Source organism: Urocampus carinirostris, chromosome 16 (assembly GCF_059441175.1).
Source record: "Urocampus carinirostris isolate Australia breed hairy pipefish chromosome 16, RoL_Ucar_1.0, whole genome shotgun sequence".
Classification (NCBI taxonomy): domain Eukaryota; kingdom Metazoa; phylum Chordata; class Actinopteri; order Syngnathiformes; family Syngnathidae; genus Urocampus; species Urocampus carinirostris.
In genome coordinates this window covers 17938185-17953175 of record NC_142364.1, presented here as the reverse complement: position 1 = coordinate 17953175, position 14991 = coordinate 17938185, and the positions used below count along the sequence as shown (strand labels likewise).

The 14991-nt window shown below is 37.3% G+C and overlaps 1 protein-coding gene across 2 annotated transcripts in view; it reads left to right on the top strand.

Annotated features, from left to right (window-relative positions):
* Nucleotides 1-14991, top strand: part of rabgap1 (RAB GTPase activating protein 1) — an 87177-nt gene that overhangs the window by 58708 nt on the left and 13478 nt on the right. For both annotated transcript variants that reach the window (XM_088355288.1, XM_088355287.1), the window contains 5 exons: nucleotides 3157-3270; nucleotides 10040-10114; nucleotides 13318-13443; nucleotides 13556-13699; nucleotides 13790-13831. In XM_088355288.1, the coding sequence (XP_088211414.1) occupies nucleotides 3157-3270; nucleotides 10040-10114; nucleotides 13318-13443; nucleotides 13556-13699; nucleotides 13790-13831 (501 nt within the window). The remainder of the gene's footprint in view (nucleotides 1-3156; nucleotides 3271-10039; nucleotides 10115-13317; nucleotides 13444-13555; nucleotides 13700-13789; nucleotides 13832-14991) is intronic.

The window sequence follows — 14991 nt, the reverse complement described above, 5'->3', positions numbered from 1 at the left end:
GTTAAAGGCAGCACTTGGACTGGCTCAAAGAAAAACACAAGAGTGAACTAGAATGGCTGTGCTCCATTAGAGCATCACCCGCATTGATACACAAAACCATTTTTGGGTGGATTTCCCTTTTTGGCACACTTATTGACACATGAGAATAAAAAAAAATACAAAGAGTCCAGAAGGCATCTAAAATCCAGAAACAGAGGTACAAACAGCCCAAACAGAATGGGTGGTGGTTTGAGTTTGGTAAGTCTTTTTGGGGGGACATTTTCACCTCTAGAGTGACTTAGCCAATTGATTATAAAATATTGGGATCCTGGCCTGAGACCGTAAAAAGTTTGCTTTTTGGGATATTATCACATCTGGGGTAACCTACCCGACTGCAGCTTAAAGATACTGTTGATCTTCATTTCTGTTCTGGTCTGGGAAGATAAATGTCTTCCTGTAAAAAAATGCTGAGACAGTAAAAACAAAAGTGCTGAGTCCATTTGTTTGGCAGTTTTTTTTCACATATAGATAAATTCTTCTATATGTCGGCAAGACATTGTGTTGAAATTGAATGTAATGGGCCAGAAGAAGTGAATGTCTTTCTGGAAAATTTGCTGGGTCCGTTTTTTGTTTTTTCCTGGCATTTTACCTCTAGAGCAAACCTAGGAACTCCAGTCCTCGAGGGCTGCATGTCCTGCCTGGTTTCTGAGGTTTCTCTGCTCCCATACAGGTGATTCCAAGCTCCTGCCAGCTTGCTAAAGAGCTAATGATTTGCATCACCTGATTTGAAGTAGAGAAACTTCCAAATCATGCAGGACACACAGCCCTTGAGGACCAGAGTGCCCATGTCTGATCTAGGGTGACCTACCTGATTGCTTGTTCAAGATTGTGATCTTGGCAAAACTGGTTCTGGCCTGGGAGAGTAGAATATATTTCCAGGAAAAAAGTCCTGAGTTAACGAAACCAAATGTCCTGTGTCTGCTTTTATGAGCATTTTTGACATCTGGGGTAACCTAACCTACAGCCTGTGAATGATGGTGGTCAAATATAAACCCGTTCCCCCTTTTCTTGAGTGGATAGACACACAAACAGATGTACAGTGGTACTTCGTTTTACAATCAACCTACCCGACAAATGTTTCGGCATCCGAGGTTGGCATCGCACTAAACTCTTCCTTGGTATATGATCAGTTTTCGACTATCCAAAGTCTGTGACGCTAACACTAAAAGTCTGTGCTGGCTTATCAGCTAGGTGAGACCCTAACAGCTCCTCTGTATTAAATTGCCAAACTGTTTAGTCCATAATTGAAAAGCCTCTTATGATCTTGATATAAGAAATATGGCTCGCTGGGGACACATTTACGTTATTAACGACAGAATTTAAGGAAGTGTTCGCCTGCAGGTAAAAACTGCAGACTTTTATCACAAAAATACATCCCGATAATGCCAAAAGGAGTTGGATGGAAACTGTCTAAACAAAACAATCACTGGATTGCTATTTTATGCGTCCAGTGAGTGCAAAAGCATACCAAGTCATTTAGGTGACTTTTTACATTTTATCATTTTTCATTCGGTTGTTGTTGTTTTATTTTTTGGTAACTATTTTTGGCGTGAAAAGCTTTGGACCGTACAGTAACTTCATCAGTTGCATTTCTTTACCCTTATTTCTTGTTATATTAGATAGATAGATAGACACTTTATTCATCCCCGAAGGGAAATTCACATTTCCAGCAGCATCCCTGAGCTGAGAACAATACAATAATAAAGCAAAAAGAATACAATATACAAATACCCAGTGTGACGTGCAAATGCCCACTGTAGCGTGTTATATAGAATAACTAAATAGTGCTACACAGAATACATATTGCAATAAGATTCGGTAATATGCAATGTAGGTATGCAATGTATTAATACTATTTGGTATATTTATGAACATTCACTGAACATTGGTGGACTTACATTGCAGTTGCAGTTGATTTAATGGGGGTTTGGTTGCATTTGATGACCTTGGAATAGATTAATAGTGTTTCAGTTTATTTCAAGGGGAAAACGTGTTTCAATTTACAACGGTTTCCTTAACATCACTGCTGGATTAAATTGAATTTGTAAATTAGAGGTACCAATGTATTTACATACTTCAGATTCAGATTCAGATTTACTTTATTGTCATTCGTGTACACGTGTATACAGAACGAAATGTCTTGGATCCCAAATAAAAACGTTATCACCACCCTCGCTTTGCTCGCAGGCAATAATTGGTACACGTGCTCACTTATGAAATTATGAAGTCATAAACGTGACTATTGAAAACATTTAGATAAACACATTTTATTTGACAGTTTTAAAAATTGCTTTATTCATACAAAGAATTTACCTCCAATCCTAGCTTATTGCAGTGTTTAATGAATGAAATTGTCTTTTTAGCGTGGCCCTAATGTTCATTTGTAGTATCACTAAAATACCAGATAATCTCTTTCAATTAAAATACCAAGTTCTTACAACAGCAAATTCCCTTGTATAATTATCTAATCTTGAATGTTTAATAGTTTTTGCCTGCATGCAAAAAACTTTAATGAATGGTCGAATGTAATTCCGGCACTGGGGGCTAACTAAATTGACTAATTTGCGTATTACACCACCCCAAGTCCCAACATGAGCCGCAATAAAGCTACAGTGCTAAGTACAAATCGCAATCTGTTCTGTGTGGTTTTGAATTGCCAAAAAGTTTCCTGTGGGAAATTATTTTCATTGCTCTCATTTGTTACACTCACACACGTGCCACTGTCATAAAACCATGTTTTCTTGCGTACATGCTATGTTTTACTTAACATTTGAACAGTCTTATGATGTAACACAGATCTAAAAGAAAAGTTAATCATTGATTATTATTGCTCGTCTCAATCAGACTTATTAACATGACTTGGTCATAGAAGCAATCAAGGTAAATAGTGCAACCTAATTGTACAGTACTGTGCCCTCCGTCTGTGGTTTTCAATACAAGCCCACCATGTTGAAGCACAGTACGATGTACTGTTGCCTGTCTTGTGGCAAGTCATGCTTGTGTTTGGTTTAACAACAATTCCGAACCATCTTAAAGATAAGCGGTTTGGAAACGAATGGATGGCTGTGTAATATTTGTTTTATCTAACTCGCCTCCTCTTGTTTATCTCTTTGCTAGGAATCCCCCCAGGACAGTGCCATCACTCGAGACATTAACAGAACATTCCCAGCTCATGACTACTTCAAAGACACCGGAGGTGATGGGCAAGACTCCCTGTATAAGATATGCAAGGTATTTTGAAGTTTTATTTCCACATGTTTGTGTTCTCGACTTTAGCGTGCACTAGCCGTTGGTCAGTCGTAAAAACGGGTGAGAACGGTACAAGAGTAGAACAAAGAAATCAAGTCACATTTATTTATACAAAACGTCTCAGAGGAATGCGAATACGTTTTGTTTGTGAAATAAATTGGTCTGTGACACTTGCAGCTTGCTGACAGTCTTTTTTATTTGATGGTACATCGATATTCTCTTGGTCTGACATCCATTTTCTACATTGTTTTGTTTTTTTGAATTATCACTCAAAAGTTTCTCAACAATTTTTTTCCCAAAGTTGCCCTCAGGAAAATCCAGTCTCCAGGGGTCCTCAGTTTGCAGCCTTCTAAAAAACGTTAAATAAATACTGTGCTGCAATGCAGTATTAAAGTTGTGATGACAAAAAAAAATCAATATTAGTATTATTTTATTAAGGCTTTCTCCAAATTATGGCCTGGCTGCTTTCACAATTGGCCTTTTACTCTAAACACAGATAGTACTCCATTTTGTCGAATACAAGCTCTGTTTGACTTTCGATGCCTGAAACCAGCTGCTTCTTCATCGAAAAACATCGGTGACTAGCATATTTCTTATTTAAAAAAACTAACTCCAGCTTCTTCTACTCAATATTTGTGTGTCCTCTTTACCAAAAAATATCATCTTAGTTGACCTCTTTGATAACGAGCTATTGTTTTATATGCATCTTCTACGCTGAAAACTAGTTTCCTAATCTTCAATGCTAAACTAGCTTTTTAATCTTGTACACAGAAAACTAAGTTCTTCTTCTACTCATAAACTAACATTGTCTTCTTCTACGCGGGAAACTAGCTGCTTCTTTTTAAACATTGATAATTAGCTCCCTAATCTTGTATGCAGGAAACTAGCAATGTATTTTTCTACACCAGGAATTAACTGCTGCTCCTTCTCCTTAGCCAGTAGTTCTAAAATAGTGGGGATGGGGCACGGGGCTCAGTCAAGGGGGGCTCAGCCATGTTTTACCTCAGGGACATTTTTTTAACTTTCCAGAGAATCAAGTGCAATTCCATCTCCACTACACTAGGGGGTAGTGGTGCTCTCATTGGCAGTGTTTTATTCACATATAACCATCACGGAGTGCATATAGCACACAGTATGCAAGTGAAGATGCGAAGTTGAGCAGACCCTTAATTGACCCCATCAAAATAATTAACCCGGATGAAGAGACTGACTTCTTACGTGGTCCTGGTTATTCTTTGAGTAAAACAAGAAAAAAACTGTTAAACAATGTCAGACCCATCATTAACCGAGTCACGCTTTTTCAGTATTCATAATATCCTTGTGGGTATGCTGGATTGATTAATGAAGCATGCAAAGATAAGATTGTTGCCACCTCAGGGAGACATGCAGTTCTTCCCCCAAAATTTTCACTCGTTCCGATGAATACTGCAGTCCTCATAATAGGCTCGCTGACCCAATTTAATCTTCTCTTTGAATCATTTGAATGAAAAACTTATTTTTGATTATGCATAATTTCAAACCGAGCGATGCTAGACCAGATAAACCCATCTTTATGTTCTTCTGCATGGTATTAATTTTTTTCTACTCATCCTTAATTTCATCTGCAAGCAACCACTGCAAAATGTATATTTAAGGATTTTTTTTGAATCTGCATAAATGGCCTAACAAATTGATTTTACAAGGAAATCCCTTAACTCAAATGCATTTAGCTGTGAAAGATTTAGGGTCAGGAGCTTGTGAAAATGTGAATTCTATTCAAACAAAATAATTTTGATAATTGAGTTCACTTTTGGATGTTTCTGCATGAGAGATTTCTTGAGAAGATGGTGCCATTAACTCGCTAGATCATGGCAATCTGTTGCATCTCTCCTGGTCCATAAAACTGGTGGTGTAATTTGACCACTGCTGTTTTGATTCTCAGCATATCTTGGTTTTAAACATGCAGCCCACGGGCCGGATCAGGCCCATCGACAGATTTAATCTGCCCCGCAAGACATCGCTTAAAGAATAGCAGGGCAAAAAAAGCCAAACAATGACCTTCAGTTCTAAATAGATCCACTTGATGTCATCAAAGCCAGGCGCCAGTCCCCAAAACACTGGAGGGGTATTACAGACACTCTCCTACTTACGACCAATGTTCCCTCTAATTTTCCACGGGTCTGAGCCTTCTCACAAAGTCGGTGAGCAACGCTTGAAACAACAGTGAGCAACAGCAATCCCAAGTGTGGCAACTAAGTCATTATCAAACATGTCCAAAACTTGACATCACGTTAAAATTTGCTGAGTTTCCGGCAATGCAAAATTATTTTTCACTTTTGAATGAATTGACTTATGTGCTATTGCAAAGGTTGTTTGGCCTACAAACGTCATTTGTTTTTACAATTCTTTCACAAGATTTCCATTTCTTTTTTTTCCTGGAATCTTCTGTGGCATAATACTAACATTTTTGGGGCCTTATTTAGTCGGTTGCGCGATACACAACTGTATTTAATCACATTTTTTAGTGGAAGTACAATGTTGGCAACAAGATTGACTTGGTATAATTGGAAATTATTTGAATGTAACACAAACTTTTTCTTCTTTTTCTCTGTTTTTTTTTCTATTTTTTTTTTATTCCTTTGAAAAATCTCATTGTGTTTATTTTTTCCTAGTTAATACTTTTTTCTTTGTGTTCTGTACTTATTTTTTCTTTGTTTCTTTCTTGCCTTTTTTCTGTTTTTTTCCTGAATCTTTCCTTCTTTTTTCTCTTCCTTTTATTTATTTTTTCTCAGCTTTTCACTACTTTTTCATTTTGGTATTTTTTTCTTTTTTTGTTCTATTCCCCCTTCCTTTAAGTCATTTTGTGCATAATTTTACATATTTGTTCATAGAGGGATGAAAGAAGCAAAAACAACCTGAAGGACTGATTAGAACCCGAGAGAGCCGGTTCCTTTTAGTGAGCCGAGCCGAAGAAGCCGGTTCTCGAAAAACTCTACTGACTTTACTCAACTTCGTTCTACTTCGACCTTGACTTCAAAATACCGCATTTAGAACACAACGTCAGGGAAACATGTGTATTTTTACCTACTTGCACCGCAACTTTGACTTAATTTGCTTCTTGATTAGCAATTTCGAGCCCTGATTTTTGTGAGCTGGCTAGATTTTCTTGTGCGCGGAAAAGCTCTGGGTAGTAGCAATTGTGCACACACGCAGTTTAGAGGGAACATTGCGCTGGATAGATTTTCTTGTGCGCTGACAATGTGCGGGCAGTGCACGATTGCGCACACACGCAGCATAGAGGGAACGTTGCTTACGACTATTCGACTTAAGTGAAACGGTACATACAAACATTTTGTTCAGGATGTCGAAAAATATCCGGACATTGCTATGAGTTAGATTTAGTATTGTGTGCATATTTTTCTGAGTACAGAACAGTACTGTGGTGCTGCGAGAGCTCACCCAGCATCCACTCTCTTTCCCTTTCTTTCTCCATCTTACTGTCTCTCTTTCTTTCTTCCTTTTTCTTTCTCTTTCTGTTTCTATGTTTCTCTATCTATTTCTTTCTTATTTTGTGCATCTCTCATTCTCTTTTTCTTAATCTCCTGTTTTTTTCTCTCAATCTTTATCATCTCCCTCTGTTTCTCTCTTTCTTTCTCTCCCTTTATCTCTCTATTTTGCTCTCTCTCTATTGCTCTCTTGCTCTTTCTATTTCTCTCTCACTCTTTTTTTGGAGACTGTAGGATAAAATTCTTGCAAGGAAAGGTAAACGTCATTAAAAAGAAGTAATTATGCTAATTTGAACTTTGATTAAGGATAGTGTTCATAACAAGGAATTTAAAAGTCATCCAGTGTCACTTAAGATGTTTCAAAGAGTCATGTGTTCCTTATAAAAAGTTATGTTGTACATATTCATGTAATTTACTTTCAGCTTTTTTCGGTTTTCTTTTCCTGAGGCAATTGTTCCGGACGAACACGCCTTCAGGAACTCATGATTACAAACAATGATGGCCTTTGTCTTCAAGAATTACTTTTTTATGGTTAGAAAAAAATGGAAGTAACGATTTTTACAATTGGACTCATCATTTTAAACTGCTGATCCGATTACATTTCGGACAGTGGCGTGCAGTCAGCTGAGGTGAGGCATATGAGTCTGTGCCTCAACTTTTATCCTGGAAATATAAGATTTAGTAGTTTTATTTATTCAGTGTTAAATTTCTTTCTCATTTGACTCCACAACACTCCATTCGAGTCCTGTTGCATTCAATGTTATGAATTTGTGCACAATAATCCATGTCCCAAGCAGCCTGGTGGTTAGGATTCAGTGTTCTAACCATTGCTATTCGCTTCGGTCCTCATCGCCACAATTGTTTTGGATCAGCATTTATCATCTGATTATTAATTGCACAAAAAAGGAAACACTTTTACAATTATGTTCGCATAAACGGAGTACTAAATTATAAGGTGCATGTTTGTTTTTGGCCAATTTTGTGTCTGGGTGCGCCTTATAGTCTGCAAAATATGGTAGTATGTAACAATGTGCTGAGCGCCTGCAGATGCAGAGTGAGGCATGCAATTCTCTTGCTTCATGGCAGAGGGCGATAAAGAGACCTCATCTCATCTCATTAGCCGTACCGCTTATCCTCATTAGGGTCGCGGGGGGGCTGGAGCCCATCTCAGCCATCTCCGGGCAGTGGGCAGGGGACACCCTGAACTGGTTGCCAGCCAATCGCAGGGCACACGGGTACAGACAACTCATTCGCTCATTCACACCTAGGGAAAATTTGGACCGGCCAATTCACCTGAAATGCATGTTTTTGGAACGTGGGAGGAAACCGGAGTGCCCGGAGGAAACCCACGCAAGCACGGGGAGAACATACAAACTCCGCACAGGAAGTCTGGAGCTGGATTTGAACCCACGACAGGTTCCCATGACATGAACTGTGCCGCACAAGCGCTAACACACTGCGCTGCCGTGATCAGTTAGGGATTCAAATTTGTTGCAAATCTTAGGCCTAGTAAATAGAGTTAATGATAGTATTAGAGAGCTGTCAAGCCATCCAGTATTTTTTTTCGTGGACTTAAGGTTTTTTTGGATGCTACAGTTTATATATTGCGGTCTGGTTTTGCCTATCAAATGATCAATCTAGATGGAAATTCATTTATTTGTATATCTGGTTGTGCCTCACCAAAAATTTACCTCACTGCATGCATCAGATCACATTATAAGCACATACTTTAACCTTAAAAAGCGCATTTCTTGCCTATAATCAAACTGCTCATTTCCAAGCGTGTCCGCGGTTGCCACGCAAGGAATTTTCACGTCATTCATTATGTATGCATGACTCGAGCGAGGGCATCCATCTCCACGCAGTTAAGCACCTCCTCAGGTACCTTTTAATAATTCAGTTGTCCCCAACTCCCCCTCGCCCCGCCTTTGCTCCACTGATGGATTGATCCGTGCTTTTGTCACTCAGTTTGACTCATTACTCGCGTTTGTAGCGCAGTAGGCCAGCGCTGCCATTTTGTCCAATCTCTGTCCTGTTTACTGGTAGTTCAACTCTTCTCTGGATACTGTGTTTAAACAGGTTGAATCTGACTGATGTAATGTAATTAATGCAACAGACTTGGAGCTTTGTCATCCATCTAAAGCATTTGTTTTTTTGTTGTTTTTTTTAATGCATTTTTTGTTTGCAATATTTGAATAGATGAAAAATAATAAATATCCATTCATCCATTTTCCACGCAGCTTATCATCAGTAGGGTCGCAGGGGATGCTGGAGCCCATCCCAGCCGACTTTTGGCAGTAGGCAGGGGACACCCTGAACAGGTTGCCAGCCAATCACAGGGCACACAGAGACAGACCACTCACTCGCTCATTCACGCCTAGGAACGATTTGGACTGGACATTTTAGAGATCCAACAGCGCTTGTTCTCAGCCAATCAGAATCCTTCTAGATATAATTCATATTATGTACACAGAGACAGACTAGCAATCAGGGTAAATTGTGCAACCTAATTGTACAGTACTGTGCCCTCTGTTTGTGGTTTTCAATACAAGCCCACCATGTTGAAGCCATTCATACACTCATTCATACCCAGATACAATCTGGGGTCTCCAATTGACCTGCCATGCTTGTCTTTGGAATGGGGAGGAAACCCAAGTGCCCGAGGGGAAACCCACTCAGGCACGGGGAGAACATGCAAACTCTGCAAGGGATGGCCAGTAACTGCACTTGAACCTTGGGCTTCCACACCATGCCACCATTTCCCCTAAGAATCAATATATCTAAATATATATGCATGATATAATTAAGTCAGGGGTGGGCAAACAGCAGCCCGCGGGACGGATCAAATCTATTGGTGCCCCAAGAGAAAAATAAACAAATTAACAACAAACGTTTGTGTTTGTAAAACAAAATTATCTTTTTTGGTGTTTTGGGGGTATTATTTTGTACCACAGGACCCCAATTATACGGTGTGGTTATCTTTTGAACTGATGACTATCTATTTTGGGTTTAAAACATAATTACCCTTTTAATTTTGGTTGTTTGAAACAAAAGCCTAATACTTGGGATACAACCAAAATGGTTTTAGGGTCTATCCTACTGAATTCAATATTCAATGCACAACCATCTTGAAATGAGACCTATGAGACTTCATTTTTTTTCTTGAAATTTTCATTGAAACATTTCATTTATCAACCTTTGCATGAACTGTCGAGCGTATTTAATGACCTTCTGCACACACGTGCATGTTTGTGTCTTTCCTGCAGGCGTACTCGGTATACGATGAGGAGATCGGCTATTGCCAGGGACAATCCTTTTTGGCTGCTGTGTTACTGCTGCACGTGAGTTTCCGTATCAGTTCAGCAAAAAACACATATTTGATAAAACAAACCGGAGCGCAGTGTAGGGGGTTCTGGTGTGTGTTAATATTTTGCGTGCCTAAAGTCCTCTTATCAGCTATATTCCTGTTAAAAATGTATTTGGTTATCTTGCTTACCTTTTAATGCACTAAGCACTGCTGTTTATTATTGTGCTTTGATATCTATGTACCTTGGATTTTTTTTTCCTTCTGTGCCATGTGTGAAAACATCTGGTCAGATTTGCTGAGGGTTAAGAGTGATTTCTTGTCTAAATAAATAGGAAAAAAAAGCATGACTCACCTACAAAATCAAGGATTTTACTGCAAATCTATTAGATGGTTTTAATAAGTTAACTGTAAATATAATGAAAGGTGTTATTTTGTTTTCCCTTTTTATTGACAAAGAGAATAAATGTGTAATATAATTTCATTGAAAGACAAAGAAGAATTTAATTTTAATGATAGTTTACTTCATCAGTGTTGCCATCTTGACTCACAGGAAATATTTTTCCCACATTTCCTGACTAAACAAGGCGAAAGGAACATCAACAATGTATTACCTTGTACAACTAGCTTTGTGTTGTTTTTGCATTGATTCTTGCACAATTTATGACAAAGTAAAGGAAATAATCAGTAATAACTGATGAAATGAAATGAAATGAAAATCACTTATTAAAAACACACCAACAAAAAACGCTTGCTATTTCAGAAGATATTAGTTTTCCTAGGAAGCTTTGCCACCTAAAGGTAAAAGTGTATCACAACTTAGACGAGTGATACTCAACTTTTAAGTGTGACAACCAGCACAAGGCTTTTTCCGGGTATAGAAAAGATAACCATGGGAAAATATTTGGTGAATGATGAAATTTTGGCGATCCATTTGTTAAAGGGTTGTTCTTTAACTGTTTTGAATGAAAAACATGGGGAAAAAATAACTACCGTAAATTCCAGACGATAGAGCGCACCTGATTATAAGCCGCACCCACCACATTTCGGGGAAAAAAAAGGATTTTGTACATACACATGCCGCACCTGTATATTAGCCGCATGCGCCCACATTGAATAAACGCAATACAAACACGATACAGTCCAAAAAACACAGCCGCCAAAATGAACGGAAAATGATACCGGTACTTAACATTTAATGCAGACCTGCAGAGTCCAGGTGCCAGTTGAAAGTAATCCAAGGAAAAAAGTGTATATTTCCAAAGGTAAAGGTGGGAAAAATATATATCCACTTTTGTCGGCCGCATCCACAAACACGTCTCACCTTTACTCCACTTCCCGTCAGCCCGCGTTTGCCCCGCCCCTTCTTTCTCATTTGCTTGTACAAAACATATCAGAATAAGTTTCTAAAATAAATAATTACAAAAATATACAGTTGCAAATATATATTATACATGGTTACACATATTTACAAAGAAAGACGGTACACCGAGAGAGTTTTCAAAGCTTTAATAATAATATTATAACTTTCATCCAAACCGTGCCTGTGAAGGGTAGCAAAACGCTACTAGGAACACGCTCGCAACACAGCAAACAGCTCTGTTAAAAAAAAACATACCGTACTTGTAGTGAGCACGGTAAGCCGTCCTCATCTACCTCCTCATAGCTGACGTCATCAAAGTCGTCTTCCTTTGGTCTGGGAAAGAGACTTTGTCATGTAGACGTCGTCCCACGCTCACTTATTCAAAAACACGCTAGCCTCACGCTCGCTAAGTAAGGTTTGTGCACGATAGTTCTGTTTCCTTCTACATCGGACTGCCCGATTGCGTTTAGCTTGAATGTTGTGTCATGTGCCTTTCTTTTTGCAATTTGCATGATGAAGATATGTCTACGCTAATTTAATTTGTGCACAAGCTAAAAAGTTGCGGTCTAAATCTTACCTCTTGTACTCGAGCGCCGCTGGCAGCCGTTAGAAAAATTACATAAATTGGCCGCATCACTGAATAAGCCGCAGGGTTGAAAGTTTGGGAAAAAAGTAGCGGCTTATAGTCCGGAATTTACTGTAGATATAAAAATGTTACAGACAAAATTCAAAAGACCATTCTAAATACTTTCTCCTTTCACTGCAAAAAAAGCCCATTGTTGCAGCATTGTTGGATTACTTTTCTTTTCATTCTTCTCATTTTAGGTTTTTTATTTTTATTATAACCATTTTAAAAACTAGTTTATGTGAAGCACATTGTAAAGCGCTTTGGGAGGTCTTCATTGATTTGAAAAGCGCTTTATAAATGCAGACCATTTACCATTTATAATCCCCAAATATTTAAATGGAGCAACATATCCATATATGGTATAATGTTTACTTTTGTTTGACTATTATATATTTTGTGTGAGTTAACCTAATTAGAGTCAAAATAATGTATTTTTTCTGCATTTTAGTAGAAAGACAAACAAAAAACAAAAATGGCTATATATATATATATATATATATATATATATATATATATATATATATATATATATATATATATATATATATAAATATATATAAAACACATAGAGCAAGAGCAGAAATAACAATTACACCGAAAACTGGCCACTAGAGGGTGCTTGGACCCCACCAATTTAATACAAACACGATTTAACACGTTCTGATTGTATTATCCTGTTACTATGACAGGGATATGTCATAAGCAATTTTCATTCTTCTGTATCAAGATGTTACCATTAATTTTGAATATTTCCATAAAATATGCTGAATTTTGTGAATTTTTTTTGCTTATTTGACTAGGAAGACAAAATAAATCTAGTTAAATGAGAAAATGTACTAAAAATGTCTCCATACCTGGTAATATATATATATATATATATATATATATATATATATATATATATATATATATATATATATATATATATATATATATATATATATTTTTTTTTTTTATTTGCAGTTTGCAGCTGGTAGTGAATATTTCCCCCATTTAAAAATTTAAATTATTAAGATTGGATACCCATCCTAATATAATTCACATTATGTACATAACTTCTGACTTAGTCTTTTTAAATACATTTAAAAACATTTTAGAGTATTGCTTCTTCTCAAATTTGTTCTAAATCTCAGGGACCCCTATTACAAATCCAGTGACATTAATTAATGAATATAATTTATAATTGCTGCTGTTAAACTATTGCAGGGTTTTATGCCTTTTGCCCAAAAATCCTGTGTTTCTTGCTCAGATGCCAGAGGAGCAAGCCTTCAGCGTCCTCGTCAAGATCATGTTCGACTACGGCCTCAGGGACCTGTTCAAGCAGAACTTTGAAGATCTGCATTGCAAGTTCTTCCAGCTAGAGAGACTCATGCAGGTATGTGACGTGCACTTGGAGTTACAGGTGCTGCTTACTGACGTCATCAAGATGCAAAAAATATGCTCATTCTTCACAATATTCTTCTGCTTCAATCCATTGCCTTCATCAGGAATATATCCCAGATTTGTACAACCATTTTCTCAACGTGGGTCTGGAGGCCCACATGTACGCCTCCCAGTGGTTCCTCACCCTCTTTACAGCCAAGTTTCCTCTTTACATGGTCTTCCATATCATTGACTTGTTGCTTTGTGAGGTAAGCACAGCACACTCCACACTTTGTTGTATTCTTTTTTCAATCTCATCAAATAGCATTACTGTATTTAAATCAAGTTATGGTCCTCAGGGCATCAGTGTCATCTTCAATGTGGCCCTTGCACTTCTCAAGGTAACATTTCAAGCATATTTGTATTTTAGCACTGCATTATTTTTCCACACAAGAATTATGTAAAAAAAACATTCATATTATGCATTTTATTTTTGTTTTATGTTTTTGACTATAAATCAGAGAGTGTGGAAATACAGTTTCCACCCAAAATCCACCATCCCTCATTTTGTTGATTGTTAATAATTGCTCGATTAAAGTAGAAGAAGTAAATGAAGCAGAATAAGATCTCAAAGAATGTCTCTTCCTTAGCATGTAATTTCCTTGAACCACAACCATTTATAGCACATAAGGCAAAATAACAGACTACAATTCTTCCTTTGGCCAGAGTGAAAAGTGAGATTGAAGTTTTGTTAAGCATAAAAAATGGTTATACAGTAATCCATTACTATATCATGGTGTACTTATCACAGTTTGGCTACTCCACGGATTTTCATTGATCATTATGTTGCATTCTGATGGGCTAAACAAAGGAAGATGCTTTCTATCACCATCAAAGTTGGACTTCTAGGTCCGCTAAACTTGCTATGGAGCCACATGTGTGTCTCTGACGCTCTCTGGCGCTTCTCCCCAAAAATGTTTAATGGAAAAATAAATGTTTTCTGTAGAAATGTAAATGCAGTTTTCCATATGACAGCGGAAAAGTGTCACGTAAAGTTAAGTGAATCGTGACCTTAATCCAAACAGTTGTGCTATAAAACGAAACCAAAATTTTAAAAATTATAATTTGACATTACAGAAGTTATTTGTAAATAGTTTTTTTCTTAAAAAACTTTTGTTAAACCAATACTTGAGCCTGTAAATTGGGTTTGTTCTTGGGTAATTAATGAATGAATGGGAAATATAAAGGTTTTTGCTTTGCATGCTTTGACTATCATGGAACATTTTCGGAACTAAACCCCCACGAAAATGAGGGATTACTGTATTAGCCAGTTATTTTACTCATTTTAAGCATTATTATTTATTTTATTGTACTGCATTAATAGCTTGTGTTTAGTCATAAAATAAGAAAATAATATTCAAACTCGTGCCTCGAATGACCAAAATTATTTATTTCAGTAGAGTAAACTGACAGTGTGTAATATATAGTGCTACTTATTCATGTTTTCGTTCACATTGGTCAATACCGTGTTCTATCAGACCATTTTGCTAATTTAAGTATT